This window comes from Stigmatopora nigra, chromosome 8 (genome assembly GCF_051989575.1).
Source record: "Stigmatopora nigra isolate UIUO_SnigA chromosome 8, RoL_Snig_1.1, whole genome shotgun sequence".
Lineage (NCBI taxonomy): Eukaryota > Metazoa > Chordata > Actinopteri > Syngnathiformes > Syngnathidae > Stigmatopora > Stigmatopora nigra.
The window spans coordinates 2,485,435-2,508,290 of record NC_135515.1 but is presented as its reverse complement, the minus strand read 5'-3'; the positions used below and the strand labels follow the sequence as shown (position 1 = coordinate 2,508,290).

At 40.1% G+C, this 22,856-nt stretch overlaps 1 protein-coding gene across 1 annotated transcript; it reads right to left on the bottom strand.

The window, feature by feature from the left end:
• Positions 1–860: 860 nt before the first annotated feature.
• On the bottom strand, positions 861–22,440 carry nectin3a (nectin cell adhesion molecule 3a). The gene is made up of 6 exons (XM_077722307.1): positions 22,158–22,440; positions 9,223–9,570; positions 6,582–6,884; positions 5,230–5,347; positions 4,588–4,739; positions 861–2,687 (listed from the first exon to the last, which is right to left on the bottom strand). The coding sequence occupies exons 1-6, from the start codon at positions 22,219–22,221 to the stop codon at positions 2,071–2,073; spliced, it is 1,602 nt and encodes a 533-aa protein (XP_077578433.1). The 5' UTR covers positions 22,222–22,440; the 3' UTR covers positions 861–2,070.
• Between the last annotated feature and the right edge of the window lie 416 nt (positions 22,441–22,856).

Below are 22,856 nucleotides of genomic sequence, written 5' to 3'. Positions count from 1 at the left end.
AAGCAGTAGATCTATCATAATACCCAAAAATAATCCGAAATTTGAGGTTATCTGGAGAAAGAGTACACATAAAAGGTCCAAAAATTTTATTGCAAACAAAGAAAAGCAAACACGCAGCCGCACACATTACAAAAGACAAAAAACAATATTACAGATAGAAAAGAGTAAAAAAAAAGTGGTGAACTTCTTATTTACAAGACTTAAATTTCCTGCCGTTGTGGCTCACGAGCTCCACGCGTCCTTTTGTCCAGGTTTCCACTTTAAATAGCAAACGTATGTTAACGTAAGGCACCGTCTACTCGGAGACAACAGCTGATGACCAGCTAATGTTTCCGCGTTCTCAACACAAACTAATGTGACGTCATTTTACGAAAAAAAAGACTATTTTGTAGGGTCGGAGATTGACGTCCAATCATCATTGACGTCCAATCTTTGTCTTGGAAGTCCGTTAATGTCAGACAATGAGTTAACAAAAAATGGGAGGATTACACAAGTACATAAATATTATAAATACAAAAGAAATAAATCTAGATTCTCTAAAACTGAGTTTTTAATTAATTTTGCCATTATTTTTTTAATTTTTTTGCATTTTAGATTTTTCTTAATTCATGTACTTATGTATTCCATCCAATTTTTGGATTTTAAACCGTTCTCTATTCTCTAAAACTGAATTTTTTATCTATTTTGCCATTACTTTTTTCATTTTAGATATTACTTATTTCATGTACTTATGTATTCCATCAAATTTTTGTATTTTAAACCATTCTCTATTCGCTAAAACTGAATTTTTAAACTATTTTGCCATCATTCTTTAGCATTTTAGATTTTTATTACATGTACTCATGTATATCATCCAAATTTTTAAATTTTAAACCATTAAAATATTGAAAAAGTTCTAAAAGCCTTCTCCTAAAATGTCCCTAAAAGTCCTAACGTAGTTCAAATATATTACTGTGTAGTCAATGCAAAAAAAACCTGTCCGTCAAACCTGAACTTAATAACACGACTCCCCCCCAAAACTTTTTTTTTCTTCTTCCGGCGTCTTCCCGATTTAGCCGAAGGCTAAAGGACGAAATTTGAGGCGAGGGCCGCTCCCCCCCGATGCGCACAACATTAAAGCGGTTTATTCTCAGCGAGGGCGGGGCCGGGACGCGCCCGCAAAGCGGCGACGCGCAAAACCCCAAACGGGCGGCGACGCCCCATCGTGGCGACGCGCGTTCGAGTCCGCGTCCTCTTTTGATAGCAGCAAAAAAGTGCGGGTTTGTTTCCGAGCTCTCGAGTCATGACGTCGGTGCTTTTGTGTGCGTTGGAGAGGAAAAAAAAAACAAAAAAAGTCTTTTTTTTTGGAAGATTTTTCCGTGATTCTTTCCTAACGGCGCAAGATCGCGTTACTTTTTTTCCCCCGTGACGAGCTAGCGGGAGCGGCCCAAGCGTGATGTCAGTGGCTAACAATGTTTCCGCTACCATGGCGTCCCGGCAAATTTTTGGCAGGAAAAAAAATGACCCAAAAAAAACAAACAAAAACAAAACAAACCTCACATCTGCTGCATTTTGATGAAGAATGACATCAAAATAGATTTTGTGGCGACGATGACACACAAAAAAATAAAAAAAACATCCACTTTCCAGTAGTGAACAAAAAAGCATTTTTTTTGGAATGCAGAATCCCCCAAAAATTCCGAAGTGATAGTCCAAACTTGCAGTCATGGAAAAAATAAAGTATCAAAAATCAGTTTGAAACCATAGAAGGCTTCACTTAGGTCTTCTTGCATGAGGGTGCTGGATTTGGTTTTTTAAAGAAACGTCACAAGCAACAACGTTTTCCGAAAAAAAGTCAGGAATAGCCAACCAACCACGCGAGTCTATGGCATGTCTGTCTTTACCATTTGTGCAACTATTCCCATTTCAGTAGTGTGTAACGTAACGGAAAGCTTTTGTTTCCTGACGTTCCGGCGGGTCCGACACTCGATGCTTTCTCGGGGGCCAAATATTGGCCGACGGCGCCGGCGGATTCGTTCCGTCCATCCGTCCGGCCTCCCTTCGCCATATAAAGCGCTTTCCACTTTTCCCTCAGACGTACCACTCTCTCCGCGAGATGACCGAGCCGTCCACGTGGGCCACATAGTCGCTTTCATTGCAGTTGTTGCAGCGGTTATCCGATAGATAAGGCGAGCCCCCATTGGCCAGGACGGGGGGTCCGCATGGGTGATGCAAGTTCTGACCACGGTAAGGGTCCGGGTAATAGTCGCCCTGTTGGGTTTGGTCACGATCGCCCCATTCGTCGCCACCTGGCTCCTTATAATCGGGGTAAATGACATCCCCACAGAGTTTGGGTTTGAGCTCCTGACTACCTTGGTCCGCCTCGTCCCCGTATACTTCCTGGAGCTCGTGAGGTTGCAAAACGTCCAGTTGCGTCTCCTTCTGCATGTCCGAGGGTCCCAGGTACTGCTTGGTGTAGTAGTCGCCGCGGAAAGTGCGGCGTTTACGGAAGAAACACCACCAGGCCGCCGCTAATGCCACGAGTAGGAGCATCGAGCCCCCCACGGCGCCACCCGCTAAGGCACCCAGGTTGTAGTCCGCCATGGGGGATGGCGTGGAGTGGGTGAACGGGGAGTGCTTCGTGGCGGACGGCGACGTGGATGCCCGGCCGGTGGGGGACGGAGGGGGTGCCGTGGTGGAGGGACGTTCTGTGGAGGAGAGAAACCAGCCACAGGTTAATAATGTGTTGGGAGTATTGGTTCGTTTTGGAAGGTATTTTAGGCTATTTGTGATGATGGTGGTGGTGATGAGGACTTGTAAAGGTCAAGAAGGAGCATCTCTTATTTGGAGTGTACCTCCCTAAAACACCTCGTATGTCAAAGTCACTCAACATTGCCGTGTTTGTTTGGGATTCGCTCTGTCGGGCACTTGAACGGCTTATTATGGGCTGCTGAAAGGTCAAAAGGGGAGGTCAATGGACAGTGATAAGAAGTGTTCGGATTTGGTCATCTTTGTCTCTCATTGTAACAAAAAAATAAGGGAATTTTTGCCAAATAGATGACAAACCCTTGCATAATTTGTTTACTTAACTTTTGCGAGCCATATCAGTCATTCCTATCCAAGGCTTTGAAAACTACAATTGGGGAAATACCCAAAAAACTGACGTCACTACTTTGTTCAGCTCTTCAGTAGTAGTAGTAGTCAAAGGGAGATCTTGACACCTTATCAAGTCATTTTGGCGTCTTATATCTTGGACAACACCGGCCAATCCAAAGCATTGCCTTTCTACTCAGCTCTTTTCAAATAAACGATGGACTAATACAAGGGCTGTTATCTCGCTCTCCTTCTGTCTTAGCCTGTCATTCCTTGTTCTCTTGTTGACAAAGACCCCTAGATAGTTGAATTCCTCCACTTGGGGCAGACAGGACCTACTGACCCACAGAATACGCCCTTTTTAATTGCTCTATGTTCTCCACCCCTTCACACACACTCCATCACTACTCCATTGAGAGTCGAGAACCACATCTGTCAAACACAAATTCAATACTAGCCACCAAAAATTTCCATCCCTACAGTTTATAAACTCAATCAACGATCAGGGTAGCCTTTTCAAACAGATTAGATGACATTTTTAGGGAAATAAATGGTTTGATAACCCCCAAAACGGTCTCTGAAGGGTTAAACGCATCTGCAATGGCATAGTTGATCCATCTGAAAACGTCATTGGCCAAAAACCACAAGGCTTCAAACGGCAAGTTGGGGGGAAGGGTTACTAACTCCGGCTGGGAAGAGGGGGGGGACGCGGCATACCCCGAGTCTTAATATTTGAAGAGAGAAAAGGCAAGATAATTGGCCAGCAGAGTCTTTCCTGGACGGGAATGTCTGTCAGCTGTGCTTTCGCTCGGAGGAGGGCTTTCGGTTCGGGCCTGTAAACAAATGGAGCGTGACAGCTTTTTTGGGGTGCGTCCAGCGCTTTTCCAGAGGCCAATACATCGGCGGGCGGGGAGGTAACGGGGGGATCCGAAAGGCGGGGCTTACTTTGTTTGGAGAGGGATTACAAAGGAGCCATGCAGGAATGAAAACACAAAAAAAGGAGCGTTCTCAGGATCCACACCCCTGACCCTGACTCGGCAATAACGAGACGGACTGAGTGGTCCCGCGGGGGGGACGCTGGGGTAGGAAGCGCAGATGTGGGTGGACGCGGCGACGTCTCGGACATTGAGGGAAAAAAAAAAAAATCGGGAAAAGCTATTACGATGATCCAGGTACGGTTCAAGTCTGCGGCCTTGGTTGACATTTACACAAAGAGGCGAGCACTCAACGGCTCTGCGGTGTTACGTTGGAACATTTCACGGCTTATATGTTATGCTAACTCGCAAATCTGTCAGCGGGATTCATTTATGTCTTCGAGACAGTTGACCGGGAACAGAAAAAGTACCTCGCTGAACCACAACATCTGATTTACACTGGATTTTTTTATAATCTTGATTCTTAGGTGGGTCTCCGTCTTAGTTTTAGCATTTTCGATAGGTTCTGTCTAGTAGACGCTACAGCCAATCACAAACAAGCGCCTATCAAAGCACTCTAGATCAAAGTATGGTAGCCTACCTTGAACCCAGAACGATATATCCTGGCTCCGGGTCCCGATCTCATTGGTGGCTTCGCAACGGTACACGCCTGAATCATTGAGCTCCAGAGGGCGCAGGAACGCAAACCTGTTGCTAATGGCCTCAACGCCATTAGGCATTGGTCCATCCAACCTGGGAACAAAAAAACAAAGTCATTACATTGAATAACATGGTTAAAAACACATCTTATCTGGCTTAAAGTGATTTACAGGCTGGAAAAACACTCAGACGCAGCTAGCTTTTGTCTTGTCGGATCACTATGAGCCTTGTTTTCACATTAGACGACAACAGAAAGCCTCCATGTCTGGCTTACTCGCTTGGACTGGTATTCGTAGATGGCTACAACCGGTAGATCGAGTGTCAAAGAAAATAACCTGGAGAAATTGCTCCCCAAACACTATCAGTACATGCAACAATGTGGTATACCGTATTTTCACCACTATAAGGCGCACTTAAGTCTTAAACTTACTCCAAAATAGACAGGGCACCTTATAATCCAGTGTGCTTTATTTATATAAGAAAAAAATTAAAATGTGTCATTCATTGACAATGCGCCTTATAATGTGGTGCGCCCTGTATTTGTGAAAATATGGTATATGTTATAAAGGTATAGTGTACAGACCTGGCCCACAAATATCGCTGGGTTGGGGGGTTGGCCTGTGCGTCACAAAGGAGAACAACTTTGTTTTGTCCAGCGTACCAGTTTTTCTCGGGCGCCCGTATGACGACCGTCGGTGCGACTGTGTAAAAACAAAGCACAGCAAATGTTACCATTAACAATGGCTCACATGTGCTGAGCACAGCACATTTGTGACTATGGAGAAACTCCACAAGCACAAGGAGGAGGAGAAAAAAATGTAATGTGAATTGTGTTATGGTAAAAGTTGCCAAGAAGAAATAATGAGCATTCGTAAAATAGTTTTGCACAGCTCATAAATTCGACAAAACAAAACAAAAAATATGGTGGGGGGAGGTACACATCCGGGATGAAGGCGGCACGTGCCGCTGTAATAAAACAAAGCAAATAGAGAGTCGGATATCAAATTTTCCTGGGTTTGATTTCTCTAGCGAACAAATGAGTCGTTACGGAAGAAAAAGGAAGGTATCTCAGTTTGTCGTCTGGCGCGTTGGCGTAGAAATTGTGCTTCTTTTGCACTAAAAAAAGAAAAGTTACTTTAGTCTGGGAGATGATTTATTGAGCTTGTTCCGCCAATATGAACCATGCTTTTCCCGCATTTATACCCACTGCCTTCTTCACCCCACATTTCGCCACACACTTGACTTGATCGATTCTTCCCTCGTTAGCAGTCACTGATCATACTGTTTGTTAATTATATGTTGTCATTCGTTTTGGCAATAAATAAGCAGATTTGAAAACAAGTGGTTTTGTTTGAACACAAGCGTGGACATATGGTCAACGGACGTTTGGACCCCAGACGTTTGGTCCCCATACGTTTGGTCCCCATACGTTTGTACCCCGGAAGTTTGGTCCCCGGACGTTTGGTCGCCGGACGTATGGTCCCTGGACGTTTTGTCGAACGGACGTTTGGTCGCCAGATTTGCTCGCTCTCAAAATTATAATTATGAAAGACTCTTCTGTTGAAATCAATCAACCAGGTAATCTCTCGCTCTCAAAATTATAATCATGAGAGAAAGAGAGAGTGAGAACTGTCCGTCGACCAAACGTCCGTCCAGGTATCAATTATTTGATGACCAACAAATATATTAACTGTTCCCACTTCCCCTAATTCCAATGTTAAATTCATTCATGAGTGGGCCCTTTTTTTAAGAAGCCAGCAAGTAAAGGTGAATTGTCAGGGACAGCATAATATTGATATTAGCTAATGAGATTAAAGAAGCAAGACAGTCAAGATGGATGTATTATGTTAGTTAGTATTTTTAGTTTGAAAGAAGCCCTTTCATAGGTTTTGCTCATTAGCTGCTAGCCTAGTCCAATCAAAATACATTACTCACATTGAATATTGAGCACGAATGGTATGTGGAATTCTGTCTGCAGTGCGGGGTGGTCCACGGCACAGGTGAGCGTCTTGCCCTGGGCGGAGCTGGACGGCTGCCACAGGTATCGCACCTGCACGCTAACCGTGCCGTCAGTTTCCTCCACGGTCCGCTGCTCCACTAAGCCACCGCGCAGGTCCGTCTCCCAGGAGACTTTGGCGGCGGGGAGGCCTTTCTCCGCGATGCAAGTGGCCACCAGGGATTCGCCCTCGCCATCCACGAGGGCGGCGGGACTGGCCGACACGTACACTTTGGGTTCCACTATAAGAAAGGAGAAGTAAAAATACATTTAAAATGGTAAATAACCTGAAAATATTTTTTTTAAATACCAAATATATGATTGAAAAGGTATACTCATCCCCACGTGTGTAATGCACATGTGTCAAAGTGGCGGCCCGGGGGCCAAATCTGGCCCACCACATCATTTTGTGTGGCCCGGGAAAGTAAATCATGAGTGTTGACTTTATGTTTTAGGATCAAATTAAAATAAAGAGTAAAGATGTATATTACATTTCCAGATTTTCCCCCTTTTAAATCAATAATTGTCATTTTTTTAACTAATTTTTTTTCAGTTTTTAGTTAAAAATTCTTTTGTAAAATCTAAAAATAGTTTAACACCCTTGGACTAATGAGAATGCATTCAATAAGTTTTTATTTTGCCATTGAGCATCCCTTAAGTATTTCTTAACATTTCCCTGCCAATACTTTTTTCTTGTCTCACATATCCTTATAAAAAAATGACATAAGCAGCTGCTCCTCTAACTTCAGTGACGACAGTTTTAAAAGGCAACGCGACCACCTCTTTCCCCGAGACCCTAAGGCCGTCACCTCCGGGACATCTGCTGCCGTCGCCCACAATCGAGCAGAGGCTGCCGCCACAAATTCCAAAAATAACTCCCGGCACCCCGTCCCCCTAAAAATAGCTGTCGCTCTCCTGCACTTGCGCGAAGGGGGGGCGCCGTACTCGCCCTGCAGTTGCTCTGCCCACCCTGACAAGCTAAAAACAGTAGCTGCTATGGTTTGATTTAACAGTAATGTCATGGCATAGTATTTCTACCAGTGGTGGAAACTTAGAAAATTAAAAAAAATACAAATTATGTCAATATTAGTCTTAGATTTTCCATTCCAAATGAATTTTTATGTCAAAAAGATGTGCACGATGGTCTTCTTGCGTAGTAGCCAGTGCGCAGTAGCGCATTTACTCGCCACTGCATCTCGCCACTTTTCCATGTGTCAGCAAATCTCTATGTGCAGCTGAATTCGGTTTTCTGACTAGGCAAAAAAAAGGAAAAAACTGCATGGTCGGCCATGTGAATAAGCAAAGGAAATTAACAGGACCGGGGATGATAAATTGTTGCGGTTGCCGTGCATCATGTAGAACTAAAATGTCCATTTTTATACTTATTAACATGTCATCTAAGCATAGGTCAGTCTCATCTTTTGGCATAAAGTATAGATTTTGATTTATTATTCATGATGTTACTATTTTGTAAAAATATGTCTGATTAAAGCCATGTGTTGAGTTTCCAGTGTCATTGTCTGGGTGTTTTTTTTCTTCTTCTTCTGGGATGGTTGGGTTGGTTTTTGTGCCAATTGGAGCATTTCCCTGATTCACTGTGAGAGTTTCCAGTTCTTGAGGTTTGTTTGTACACAACCAAAAAGACATTGCACTTTTGACATACTTTGAAATTCAAGACTTTGTTGGTTAAATGTTCATTAATTATTTAAACATTGAGGTTTTCCGGCCAAGGACGACGGAAGACTAACGAAAAGTAAAATGCAAGTCGAGAGCAGGCAATTTGTAGACATTGAAAGACTCACAGTTTAGCAGTTAGCAAGAAAACAGTGTTCCTATTGTGTCCACCATTACTCAATTAAACCTAACTACTAAGATTTACACTAGGTGACATTGTGCTAAGGTCGTAGAATACGTCAAACCATATATATTACCCCAAATTGTCCATAATATCCATTAACACCTGTCTAACCCTAAACTAAAGCATTTTTATCAACAGCAACAACATTTCTGTCAAAAAAATGAGAAGACTCTAAACACAATGGAGCGTTTTTGGGGTATTTTGACCATTAAACTATGAATGAAATATAATATTAATGTAATATTGCCAAAAAAGGACCTGAAATGACTGATTGCCAGACAAATCTTTTAAACAATGTCCACCAAATGAGCTCGTTCTAGCCAAAATTCTGTCAACTCTTACGGAAAATTCATGGAATATTCGTGAGAAGAGAAGCAAAAGCTGATTTTTGTGTGTGTGAGTATTTATGAAGGATTTTAGAGACAGGTGACGAGCTCAGTACATTTAAAAAACTTCACTAACATGACAGCTACTTATAATATAGTGTACAATATAGATAAACATGGCTAATCAAGAGTTTTGTGCTGTTGATTTTAATCAAAATTATAAACATAACCAACATTTGGGCTCCAAACTATTTACTAGCTCTATAAAACTATTTAAATCTTGCCAAATCGAACATTTAGTCAAACTATACCCAAACTATTTCAGTTTACACCAACAGCACCTCATAAAAACACAAAAACATGAAAACGTTTACATGAAAAACTGATTAAACTCACCTAAAACGTTAACTTGCGTCGAGGCTTGGGAATTTCCTAATGGGAAAGTAGACGCCTTGCAAGTATATACACCAATATCGTCAAGGGTAACGTTGTCCAGGGCGATACTCAGTTCTTGGGCCGTGGCGGATATAAAACTGACGCGATTGGCTAACTCGGTAGGGATGGACGTCCCGTAATCGGAGTGGTACACGGCGAGGATTTCCTTCCCTGACGGGAGTAGGCGTTCCCAGGAACTCTGGATGAGTTTCAGATCAGGTTCTGATCCAATCAAGCAGTTTAATGTGATCTTCTTGCCTTGAACTGCAACAAACGTCTCAGGGACCACCACCAAATTGCTGTTTACACCTGCAAAAAAAGACAAAATCAACTCTTAATATTGTTCCACTTAATTTCCAAAATATCCTCAAAAAATTCTCGTATTTACTAGTTTCCCAGAGGCGCCAAAAACATGATTTACACTAACCCAAACATTACGAGCATGTTAAATCATATTCACAAGTATTTCAGGCCTGTGGAGTAAACATTTAATGACCTACTGGTATTTTTTTTGCAGGTCCGTTTTAGCTCTGTTGACATGTTTACAACGTAGAGTTTGTTATATTTGGGAACCATCAATCTGTTGTTGGACGTGCGCGTTGAGTGAAATGTATAAAAGTGGCCCACCGGCTGGTATTTTGGATACTTGGCATCCATGCAAGTGGTTAACCGCAGCAATGCTATAGGACGACGCTGAAGCTCCCCCGGTGTGCTCTGTAATTTCTCCTGATTACACACAATACATTGTTTTTTTTTAAGCAAAACAATACCTGAACTTGAGTCAATAGCAAATCATTTCATGTTGGATTGTGATATCGTGTTTTTCTGACAAGCAACCCCTCCACCCCCCCAACACTTCTCATCTCACACAGCATTTGTAAAAAATATTTTTTGTGTAATTCTGGTACCCTGCCTACATGAAGTGGGAGATTTTTGAGTGAATAACTACCATTTTTAAATCAGATCTGTAGCTTTAAATTTGAAAGTGGGAAATTCCTGAAAAGATTAATGCTATTTTTACATCCACAAAAGTCTAAATTAGCACTATTTTTTGTCAAATGTCACATACAGACACACACCTGTCGGCTTAAAGCCAACTGGAATGCTCTTTGTCAACAAAATAGCCCAAAAAATATCAATAAAAGTAGATATATACCCTCTTTAGAAAGTGTCATTCGATCAATGTCAATCCCCAAATAATCTGACTTTGTCATCATCATTGACATCGACAAAAGCCTCATAGTTATCATACCCATCTCTGCATATGACAAAATTGATAGTGCTCCTCCATAAGGTGCATTTTCCCAGCAAAATGCCAAAATAAGTGATAATTCATCACCACCCAACGTCTTTCATATTACCTCACCCCAAAGTTATTACACAGAAGGGACTGTGTGTCGTGCTACCGAAAGTTTAGAGTCCTGATTATTGTGGGGAAAAAACTGTCCTTAAGTCTATTTGTCTGTATTGTCTTACAACTAAAATGCTTAAATATTTTTTTTAAATCCAAGCATTTGTCGGTAACAGCTGATCTCAACACGCCAAATGAATTCCATCATGGTCATTTGAAACCACTACAACAACAACAACAACTGTCTGACAAGGATGCATTCGATTGTCCGAGAGTGATGACACGCTAAGCTAACATCGATGATCAATGTCCGCACAAGCGTGCGAGATTTATTCCCCAACTGCTACCGTCCCGCTTTGGCGTGGGTGTTATCTTTCTTATCCCCGTGTAGTAGTAGCACAGCAAGAAACTGGAACCAAAGTGTGCACCATGTGCTGTTTGCTTTAGCGTAAGAGTCGGAGAGCGTGTACATAAACACAGGGCGGGGGTGCGTGGAACCGACTCCACCCTGACCATTAGGGTGGCGGAGAAGGGAAAGACAGATGGCCTCAACGTGGGATACCTACAAGGCAGGAAGTGTGAGGAGTGTGGAGGAAAAGTTGGCATGGCAACCACAATTGAACTGCTTGAAAAAATGTCTGGAAAAATCCAGTAAGAGGGTCAACAATTTTCTAGTAGTCTAAGCATTTGATACACCTGCTCTACAGGTCAAAAAGCTTTGAAGGATTGAAAGTGGCTATTTAGGGCATGTGTCAAAGTGGTGGCCCGAGGGCCAAATCTGGTCCGCCGCATCGTTTTGTGCGGTCCGGGAAAGTAAATCATGAGTGCTGACTTTCTGTTTTAGGATCAAATTAAAATGGAGTATAGATGTATATTATATTTCCTGATTTTTTTCCGTTTTAAATCAATAATTGTCATTTTTTAATCATTTTTTTCTGTGTTTTTAGTTCAAAAATCATTTTGTAAAATCTAAAAATATATTTTAAAAAAGCTAAAATAAACATTGTTTTAGATCTATTAAAAAAACTGAATATTCAGGGATTTTAATCCAGTTCTTTTATTCCATTTATATAAAAAGAAATCTAAATATTATACCTAAAATGGTCCAGCCCACATGAAATCAAGTTGACATTAATGCAGCCCCTGAACCAACCCAAGTCTGACACCCTATTATTTAGGGCGCCACTTTTGACCTTTAACCCCCACTTTGCGAGCGATCTGGAGAAATAATGAACTCAGACTTGGCTAGCTTTGACAAACCGCTTCCAATATTTGTTTCTGACATCACCTATCGTGACAAGAAACGGTGAAGGGTCAATCAAGAGCTTCCTGCTTGCTGGCGGCACGGAAAAGCCGGCCAAGTATTCTCGAATCCGCCGAGCCAAATTGGACGCCCACCCGGTTCCCGAGAGGACCAAGAGAGAAGAACAAGAACCACGCCGCGAGGTCGGCTGTTGTGCGTAGGATGAGAAGAAAGTACTGTTCCTATTGTTGGTGTCATTGAATATTGCGTACAGACGTTCATGAGGGATTGATTTAAAAGACCTCACCTATCAAGAATGTTAATTCTGTACAGGAGGGAAAGTGGTTTTAGGATTAGCAGAAACATGGAGATGACAAATCAGATCTGGAAGAGCTCGTCATTGTTGGCCAACAGGTCGTTGGCGACCGTTCGACGGCGATTCGCGGTGATTTCATCGTTTGATCCGTCCTCTGACCAAGTTTTTGGGGATTTCAACATGTCGCAGTGTGCATTGTGCCATTTTTTTTTCAGAGAAAAGCATTGTTTGTTTTTCATTAACTTTGGAAGTGGACTAAACCACTTGGGTTTATTTGGTATGTGTCAAATTTATGTGGTCTTTGTTAGTTACTGGAATTAGTGGGGTATTCAAATCATCATAAAAATACCGCAGAAAATTAGCACTGAAAAGAAAACGGTCCAAAAATTGCATCTTTTCTCCAGATGTGTGCATTAAAAAAAAAAAAAAAAATCACACGCACTTAACCTTGATCCCTTTCGTCATAAACTGTTTGAATTCAGATTCGATTCAGTATAAAGTATGCATGTGGTGATCTTAAAACGTAAATTTTTACTTTTTATTTAGTTAACTTGGGGTACTTTTAAGTCTAACAAGAATTCGAATGTCTGTTTTAACACAGAAACTATTTTTTGTAGGAGTAAAGCTAAACCCATTACTCTAGCTAACCTTTTCTGAACAAGGAGGGAAATATACCGACACAAAAAAAATGCAATTTTCCCAAATCCCATTACACTGCACAATCACCACGCCTGAAACAAAAAAAATAGAAAAAAAATCACATGCTAAGGTGGTAAACAAGCAAAACAGTGTGAACTCTCGGGTTACATTCAGAGCAGCATATAACAGTGGCTTGTATCCAAAGACATCAACAAGCCTCCAGGGAGGCCCGCTGCTTCTAGCCGACTGGGCAAGCCCAACCCGGGCCGGTCCAACCCAAGCCACAGCCTCGCCTTCTTTTCCTGCCGCCACTCATTTTGAAGGGGGCGTAGTAGCAAAGACATAATGAGGGTCAGTGTTTCATGAGGGCTGTGTGTACAGGCTAATAATGTGAGGGTGCTATTAAAGCTCCATTAAGGTGATTTTTGGGCTTCTGTTATTTTGCACAAAAACACAAGGTCACTAAGTGTATGGCTGTAAAGTAGCTGCTTCCATTTAACTAGTTTGCAATATTCCTGTTCTTAATATGGCCGACAAATGACAACTCCAGTCCCTGTTGACTCTATGCATGTTAAATACAGTAATCCCTCGATTATCGCGTCTTTACTTAACGCGGATTTGCTACTTAGCAATTTTTTTCTGCTATAAACTATTTATTTTTTTATGAATTGATAATAAATTATTTATAATATATAAGTATTTATATAAATATATAAAAAATATAATAGAAAAATAATTTAATTAATAAATAAGTAAAAAATAATTTAATACATAAATAATAGTAATAAAAATAATGTAATAAATAAATAATCCAAATAAAACATAATTTAATTAATTAATAATACAAAAATGATATATTTATATATATTTATTTTAAAGTTCAGAAAAATGTGAAAATCAGAATCTGGTCTACATTAACTGCGATATTTGAGGGATTACTGTAAATTTTACAGACTCAATAAACAATTCCAAATCTACCAAATTCTTGCTCACTTTCAAATGAACACACATAAATATTAACTCAACTAACATTAAAACGTGTCTTCAAACTACAACAACATTAGTCCACCTGGCAATGATGACTCCCCAAGCTAATTTTAGAGCCATTACAAAACTTTCCTGCTACTGTGCAAATGCTGTACAAACAATGTTGTTAAGAGCTTTACTTTCCCTCAACTTAAAATAGTTTCTCTCAATGCCACATTGTGTCACATTTGTGCAACCTTCCTAAATATACAGCACAAAAAACAAGGAATGTTTGCATTGCTCAAGCCTTTTTTGTTGAGAATTCTAGAGTAAAGTTGCCTCCACTAAAGTTGGAAGGCACCCATATCATGCTGTTAAGTGGACATCTTTAATCAGATGAGCAAAAGGCTGCCTGGGCTCCACTTTGTAAAAAGAAAGGAGTGTGACCAGCCAACAAGCCCTGCTGCCCTGGCTTTTTCAAGGCCTGTCACCCTCTATTTGTCTAACCTCGGCGGGGGCACAATGCGAGGAAGGAAGGGGGTCGATTACATTCACCCTGCACAAATATTCTTTATGATAAAAGGGACGCTTGACGGGAGGCAATTTGCCGCTCTGCCTTTTCCAAGACTGGCAAAGCTCGCTTCTGTTGCATTGAGTACACGTATAAAGCTAACGAATGTAAACCTGGACATGTTTGTGGTTCTGTGTAGTCTTTACACAGATGACAAAAGGTGCCATTTGGCCTATTGACCGCACTTTTCCAAACTAAAGGAATTTGGATCTCCTTGGAGTGGATTTGTTTGTTGGGTTTAACAACTTGAGGCTATTGAAACTCTTCAAGACCACCTATAAGGCAAGGGTGTTAGACTCAGGTTTGTTCGCGTCAACTTGATTTCAAATGGGATGGACCATTTTAGATATGTTTTTTTATAAATGGATTAAAAGAACTGGATTAAAAGCCCTGAATATTCAGTTTTGTATAGAAAACAATGTTTGTTTTGAGCATCGGAGGAAGTGAAACCGCCCAGTGGAAAGCGTACATGGGTAATTTGGTTAAGCGTGGCATAGCACCAACATTGTGCGTCTTGGTCAGAGGGAGTTCACTTGCTTTTTTTTTTTACGGTCACCCTGTTCATGTGAAAATGAATGACAGTAAGCCACAATTTACACACTAGCAGCCTCAAACACTTAGTCGAAAGAAGTACTATTTTTCACACAATTTCAAATGTTAAAAATACAGTTCAAGAAAAAAAAAAATCATGGACCACACATCATGCATATGTGTGTTTTTAGGGACAAAACCGACAATAACAACAGTCTTTGCTGTTTTGAATGTCAATTTGACTGGAAAATTGCTGAGAAACCAATGTATAGATCCTACCTAGTACAATACAAGTCTCAAATTAAATGTGACTAATATTAAGATCAACCATATGTATATACAGGTACATCTATGTGTATGTATCTATATGTATCTATATGTATCTATATGTATCTATATGTATCTATATGTATCTATATGTATCTATATGTATCTATATGTATCTATATGTAACTATATGTATCTGCATGTATCTGTATGTACATGCATGTACATGCATGTACATGTATGTACATGTATGTACATGTACATGTATGTATATGTATGTACATGTCTGTGTACGTATGTGTATGTACATGTATGTGTATGGCTGTATATGTATGTATATGCATGTATATGCATGTGTATGTATGTTATTTATGTATTTGTATATGTATTTATTTACTTATTTATTTAACTATGTCTAAAATGTATTTTACTGTTTGTATTCTCTTGCTACTATGACACTGAAATTTCCCCAATACAGAATAAACTTATCTAATCTAATATAATCTAATTCCAGACGCTGATGTAGTCCCAAATATATTTGTTGTGTTACGTAAAAACCACTTTCCAGCTCCAATTTCCATCCTTGCGGTCGGTGTCTTTACAAATGACTTTACAAATGCCTTCCAGGTACTTCCACTCCCCACTACAAAGCCTATTTTTGCTTACAGTTTTTTTCCTTTACGAGTCAAGCCACCCCCTACCATCTAAATACACCACCCCTAATGTTCAAATTCCTGCGGTGTTGTTTTGATATCAAAAAAGCGTTTGGTACACAAGACCCACAGATGTGCCGACCCAGCAGGGAAAGCCACAAAGCGGGGTGGGGGGGGGGAGCGTTCTTCTAGTAGTAAAACAGGTGGGGCTTCTGTCCGTCTCGATTTGGCACAACCGACCGTTCAGCTGTCATGGCCTCGTGTCATTTGCTTTTTGATTTGCTAACAACATCAATCAGTCTAGAAGTGACAAACGCTGACTCTACCACTCATTTCTGTGGCGTTCTCGTCCCTCCGAAACGATAGAAATGCTTGGCAGTAGCAATTTTCCAACACAAAAGCGCTCTCCAGGAAAAAAAAAACCATAGGAAGCAGGAAACGGTAGCTAAAATGCGTTATTTACGAGCCTGAAAAAAACATGGGGCAACTTCCGACAATTCTATAAGGAAAACCTGACAACTAGACTTCATCCTGTGATATACAAAGTGTAAAACAGCGGGTGTTTCGCTAGTGCAACTTTTCTTGACCGTAGCCACCTTACTACGTCTGTCTGGGAATGCCAAAGTGAGGAAAATTATAGTTCCCTGAGCTTGGATTTCTTCACTGGTGTTTGTTCAGCAGACTCACTTTTTGCACAGATGGATTGCGCTAATGCTCCCAAAAGAAGAATGCGCTTAAATAGAGGCACGCATATAGTCAACAATTCCCATAGCGACACTTGGCTTAAGATGCTCTTTTGACCCTGTCGTAGCTCATTTTTTTGTTGTTGCCTCGTTTGACCGGAAAGCTGGAAAATAAAGAGACCTACTATGGATAGGAAGATAAAAAAAAATGATGCATTAACTGAAAATTGGAGTATTTAGAATTGTGGGAAGATTGAGGTTGTAGTATAAAAATCTGCTTCGAGTACTTGATTAGCCAAGTGGGATTATAGGCTAAAAAAATGTAAATATATGGTATTTTAAAAGTATATACATTTTTAAACGCATTTAACAACGTATGGTGATGCAGTTGGAAATACAATTGAGACATTATATGCTGTTATAATGAAAAATATATAAAGATTGCGCCTTAATAAATGAAAGCCTCATAAAAATAGTATAAAAAAACATAAAAATTTTAATTAGTCTATGAAAAAATTCAATTCAAATTGATAAAAGGTGACTTTGTCCATTCATTATTCACTTATTTATTTATTACCTATTTATTTATGTCAAAAACTTATTTTTCTGTGTCTGTATTCTCGCCCTCTTGCTACTATGACAGTGAAATTTCACGAATATGTGATGAATAAAGTTATCTAATCTAATCTTATTCAATTTGTACAAAACAGTGACAAAGAAAAACGCATAAATGGATTTATGTGACTTGAGTGGCAAGCGTTAAATTTCACATCCTTGTTCTGGTATTACAGAATTGCCTAACACACAAGTGTCATTCATCCTTTATTTGGTTAAGATACTAACTAGTATACTTCAAATTTTCATGTTTGACTTGAACCAGGCAAATAAGTTTAATCCTAAAAGCTATCCCAACAAATACTGCAGACTAATGCAGTGTAAATACTTTATAGGGTTGAGTTTAGGGGTTAATTAGAAACAAATTGGCTTTAAAAAGTTGGTTTAGAAGAGAAACAAACATTTTGTTCAGGCAATAGTTGGGTTTACCCTTAAAAATCAGTTAATACAAAAGAGTGGAATGTACAAAAAGTTGTTGTTTACTTTCACTTTCAGTTTTTGGGACCAACATTTCATGCAAAAACAGGAAATTTGCCAACACATTTCCTGATTCTGCAACAGGTGTACAAAGCATTGAATGGGGTTAAATAAGGTCAAATTTTAAAAGTTCACACTCAAAATACAGTTGCAACCATATGATTGTTGTTTTGCATGTCGGAAAAAAGCCATGTGCGTTCCAAAGTACTCACACACATGAACAATTACACACCCGATTTCTAGCCAAGCCTTTTTTTTTATTTAATGACAAGAGGTCCACAAAAAAGCCATGTGACATCATCCATCATTAGCCTGAATTTGCGTAAGGAATTAATTTGACCTCAGCTCATTGTCGGTAAATGACTTTTCTTTTTCTTCTCTATAAAGGGAAAGAAAGCCTCTTGTAAATCACCGCCATTTTTTTTCCCTGCCGTGTTCAGACAAAGATAAGCTTGGAGAAGTTCTACATCCAAATCTAGAGTTCTTTGAATGGACCACCGGGGAGAGAGAGGGTTTTCCCCCCCGAGGAACCGTTAACCGTCGCATCTGTCGGGCCAAAAGTGGGGGGAAACGAAAGGGTGGAGTCGACAGAAGCCGACGACCGCGAGCCGCTCACGCCGCACGCTCGCAAGCGGATCCCACAAGAAAGCGTGGCGCTCATCTGCTGCGTGGCTGGGATTTGCCAAAGAAAATACGGCACGTGTTGCGATGGTGACGACCCGTTTTTCCAGTCTTGGCAGCTGAAGGTCAGCAAGATGGAACAGCTGAGGCCAGGCCACAGACGCCAAGGCTTAACGCCGCCATATGGCGTCGTGGTCGTGGTGGTGGTGGTGACGGCCATTGGGTCCATCAGGTGGGAATGGGATGGATTATTATTATTCATTCCTATTCATAATTGATCAAAAATTGGCTCCCTGATTGGACAACTACGATTTTGAAATAGCAAAATGACAATTATTGATTTAAAAGGGGGAAAATCAGGAAATTTAATGTACATCTATACTTTTCATTTTAATTTAACCCTAAAACAGAAAGTCAGCACTTATGATTGACTTTCCAGAGCCACACAAAGTGATGCGGCGGGCCAGATTTGGCCCCCGGGCCGCTACTTTCACACCTGTACCCTAACTAATGTATTTTAGCATTTTACACTGAATTTGTATATTGACATTTTTGAAGTGATAATTTAGTTCTGCATGTTCTCCCCTTGGCCTGCATGGGTTTTCTCCGGGTACTCCAATTTCCTCCCACATTCCAATAACATGCAAACTAGGCTGATTGGACACTCTTAATTGCCCCTAACTATGATTGGTTATCCATCTCCTCGTGCCCTGCGATTGGCTGGCCACAGATTCAGGGCGCCCCCTCGCTGAGCTAGCCTCCAGCACCCCCCGCAACCCTAGATAATAGAATGAAATTAGATAATATTCCTTTTTTATCAAATATTTCTTCTTACATGTTTACGAAATATTTCAGGCTAATTTTTGTTCCATTTTTTAACCAGTATTTATTTTATCCTTAATGTTACTATACATAATGTTGGCTTTTGTGAGAACCCAAAAACTTGACTCTTGCCTGTAATAACCAACTAAAGATTTTGGTGTTTTTTGCTGAAATTATCATCGCATTTGGTGCATGGTAATTTCCTCCAATGACTCAAAGCCTTTTTCTGGTCTGACACATATTTGAGGTGGCGCAATGTGACATGCAAAAGCGCCTATTTCATTTATTCTTAGCGTAGCAAACATTTTGGAATCATTTTCTGCTACTCCCGTGACCAAGATGCTGCGAGTCAAAAACATTTACTGTCATGCCACAATTTCACATTCCCAGCAACGTAGTAAAAAAACTATGAGGGATGTCCTTTCGATTCCTTGTGCTTTTCAACACTCTAATTTCAGCCATCTTTAAACAATACAAAATTCATGCTGATTGACCATATTTCTACAATCAAGATGATTGATGGCGCAATTTTTTTGTCCGTATTGTCTACTCGAAATGTCAAAGATTATCAAACGACGGCTTTAATCATAAAAAAAAGCTGCAGCTGCATTACAAATAGTCAAATTTGCTGATTAGCTTCCAAGTTGCCGCACTGTTTTTTTTTATTTATTTATTTTTTTCAAGGCGTCCACCCAAGTGGATCGATCGGAGTTGAGGCGGAGCTAAAAAGCTCTGAGGTCTCTTTAATTGAAGACCTCACTTTGGCGGTTGTGGTCTCTCTCCCCCCTCCAGGCGGCGTGATTCGCATCGAAGTAAATAAAATGTGGCAGTAATGGAGCCGCCCAAATTACAGGCTCAAAACAAAAATAGATTTTTAGAAGGAGGCAAAGCTCGGCGACCCGAGCTAATTGATTTCAATGTAACTTGATTCCGTGCTTGTTAATGGGGAAAGAAACAGTCGATATCTTGTAAGCTCAGGTTAGACAAAGAATGGAAAACCACTATTGTATGGAAATATGAGTAGAGATTAATTATAAAAATGGTGTTGTTTAAAGCACTGGTGTCCAAGTGGCGGCCCGGGGGCCACATATGGCCCGCCGCATCATTTCTTGTGGCCCGGAAAGTAAATCATGAGTGCTGACTTTCTGTTTTAGGATCAAATTAAAAAGAAGAGTATATATGTATATTAAATTTCCTGATTTTTCCCCTTTTAAATCAATAATGGTCATTTTTAATCATTTTGTCTGTGTTTTTAGGTCAAAAATCCTTAAATATATTTTTAAAAAATCTAAAATAAACATTGTTTTAGATCTATAAAAAAACGGAATAGTCAGGGCTTGAAATCCAGTTCTTTTAATCCATTTAATTTAAAAAAATCTAAATATTATATCCAAAACGGTCCGGCCCACGTGAAATCGAGTTGATGTTAAAGAAAATAGATACACGTTGAAGGAAAAAGTAGCAAACCCCAAAATAATGAGGAAAAAAAAGCCATCAAAATAATAGCAAAGTCATTTCAACAAAATTTGGCCCAAATACAACATCACACAATTACCCCCATTCTCACTAACATCAACTAAGCAACGTCCAAAACTATTTTTTAAGTGTGGAATTTGAAGTCCTGCTCTGTTTACGATCCAGCTGGCACATGCCTACACCCAGACGTCACCGTCAAGTAGCCATAAACTTCCACAGAGAACAAACATAGTGCCATTGACGGCCATGAGACGTCCAATTGGACAACATGGCTGTCAATAGCTTGTTGGCACAGTATCCAACATCTTTTAAATTGACATGAAGGCTTTGGGAATCCCACAATTGAGTCGTGTCTGTTCATCCCAGGACGTATGAACAAAGTAGGCTGAACCGTACAGGGGGTCCCAAGAGCTGGAATTCAGCAAACTAGCAGGTCAATCCCCCCAGAGACTCTGCAATGCCTCCCCTGGAGTGACCTTTGACCCATCCACAAAGTCTGTGCTACTAAATCCAAGCATCTTGACCTCAAATCAACAGAAACAAAGCACAAAAGGGTATACTAACATCTATTTTTGTACCAAAATAAGTCCCCAAAAATGCTGAAATGTAGACAAACATTTGCTTAAAAAATAGTATATCAGGAAAATCTTACCTACCTTCTCTAGAATGATCATTATGAAGAGATAACATTCATTCAAAAAGATAAAATGATACAACAATATACATATACACATGCATTATTTAAAATACTGTTGCTTTGAACTCTTCCTAGCAACACTTTATGAACCCATTGCCAGCATTTTGATTGGACAAGGTCGTAGCAAAGGATCACTGCCATTCCTCCTTGAATTGGACACCTGACATTATCAACAGTAACTAATAAGTGATATAATCTCAAAATAAAAACATTATCAGAGGCAATAATCAGTGCATTTATTTTTATTTTCATTGCATTCAATTATAAATTCATTTATTCCTCTAAAATACAAACTAACATTAAAAAATAGCATAATAATTATACTAAAATATTTTATTGAGACCGGAAATCACATTTTGGGATGATAAGTCGTATTTGGGTAATTTAAAAAATATATAACAATAAAGCAATTTGCCATATAAAGGGTTAAGTTGTTTATTTAAATGAATAAATAATAAATTAATTAATTCAATTAGTATAAGAAAAATGTTGGATGAATATAGCTTGTAGTAAGTACTAATTTCGAAACAAAAACACACAAAAAATGCAAAAATAAAATGAATATAAAACTAAGGGGACCTCCAGTTGGCAAGGAGCCCGAGTTGCAGGTCAAGCTTCCCGGCTTATCCGCAGTGACTCCCCGCAAGTGTCCTTTTCGCCGTCTGCCAAACTTTACGCCTGCAGCGAGGCAAACTCCCCTCTCTTGCATCTCTCTCTCTCCACCACCTCAACATCAAAGTCAACCTCTAACCACTCCATTTTTACCCACCTTTTCCTTCATTTTTTCCACTTTTGATCCGTTTGGACTGTAGCTGGAAAAGCTTATGAAGCTAGCAGAAGCCCAGAAAAAAAGCCATCCAACAAGCAAGCACGACTCGCCGGTGGCAGATGTGTGGAAAAGGGGGAGATCGGGGCATATTTACGGAACGTAAACTTCTTAAAACAAAGAAAAACAATAAGCGACTTACCAGTGAGTCCGCAGACGACAAGAAAGGTTGTTAAAAGTCCGTAGAGAGGCTCCATGGCTCCCATGAATGGACCGGACCGTGTAGTCCTCGTGTGTCCCAACTGTGGATGGAAATCTGCCTGCCTCCCAAGGAAAAGTGGGCTGTACCAATAGGACGGGACTAGCGGGACCGCTACACAAAGTAGGATGTACCACTAAAAAGACGTGGGAAAAATCAAATGAGCATTTATAATTACACGTTCTTCTTTCATGTAACATTTGCACAAATGATTTCCATGTGATAACAGTTCGTGTTTTATAAAGAAACTTGAAAGAATCAAACACTTAAACGCTTCACAAAGGGACCAAAGACGCAACAGCTGTCAATCACGCTTATGGACTCTATAATACTTACGTGAAAAAAATAGTATGAAGAAACGTGAGCGTGTCGCTCTTTCATTCTTAAAGGGGACGTGACCTTTATAATCCTTATGGGTTAATAACGTCAAGTTTTGGGTTTCAAAGAGGCGACATGAGTCGAAATGTAATGACACATCTTTGCAATTGTAATGACATTATTTTCTGTCTATATTATTATTAACTATGTGCCATTGACGGTGATATACGTCATATTTGGATTGGGAAGGTTGACAGAGATCACCAGTCCAAATGGACATTTCTTATTATTTCAGAAATGATGTCACGATGGCTGTATTTGATC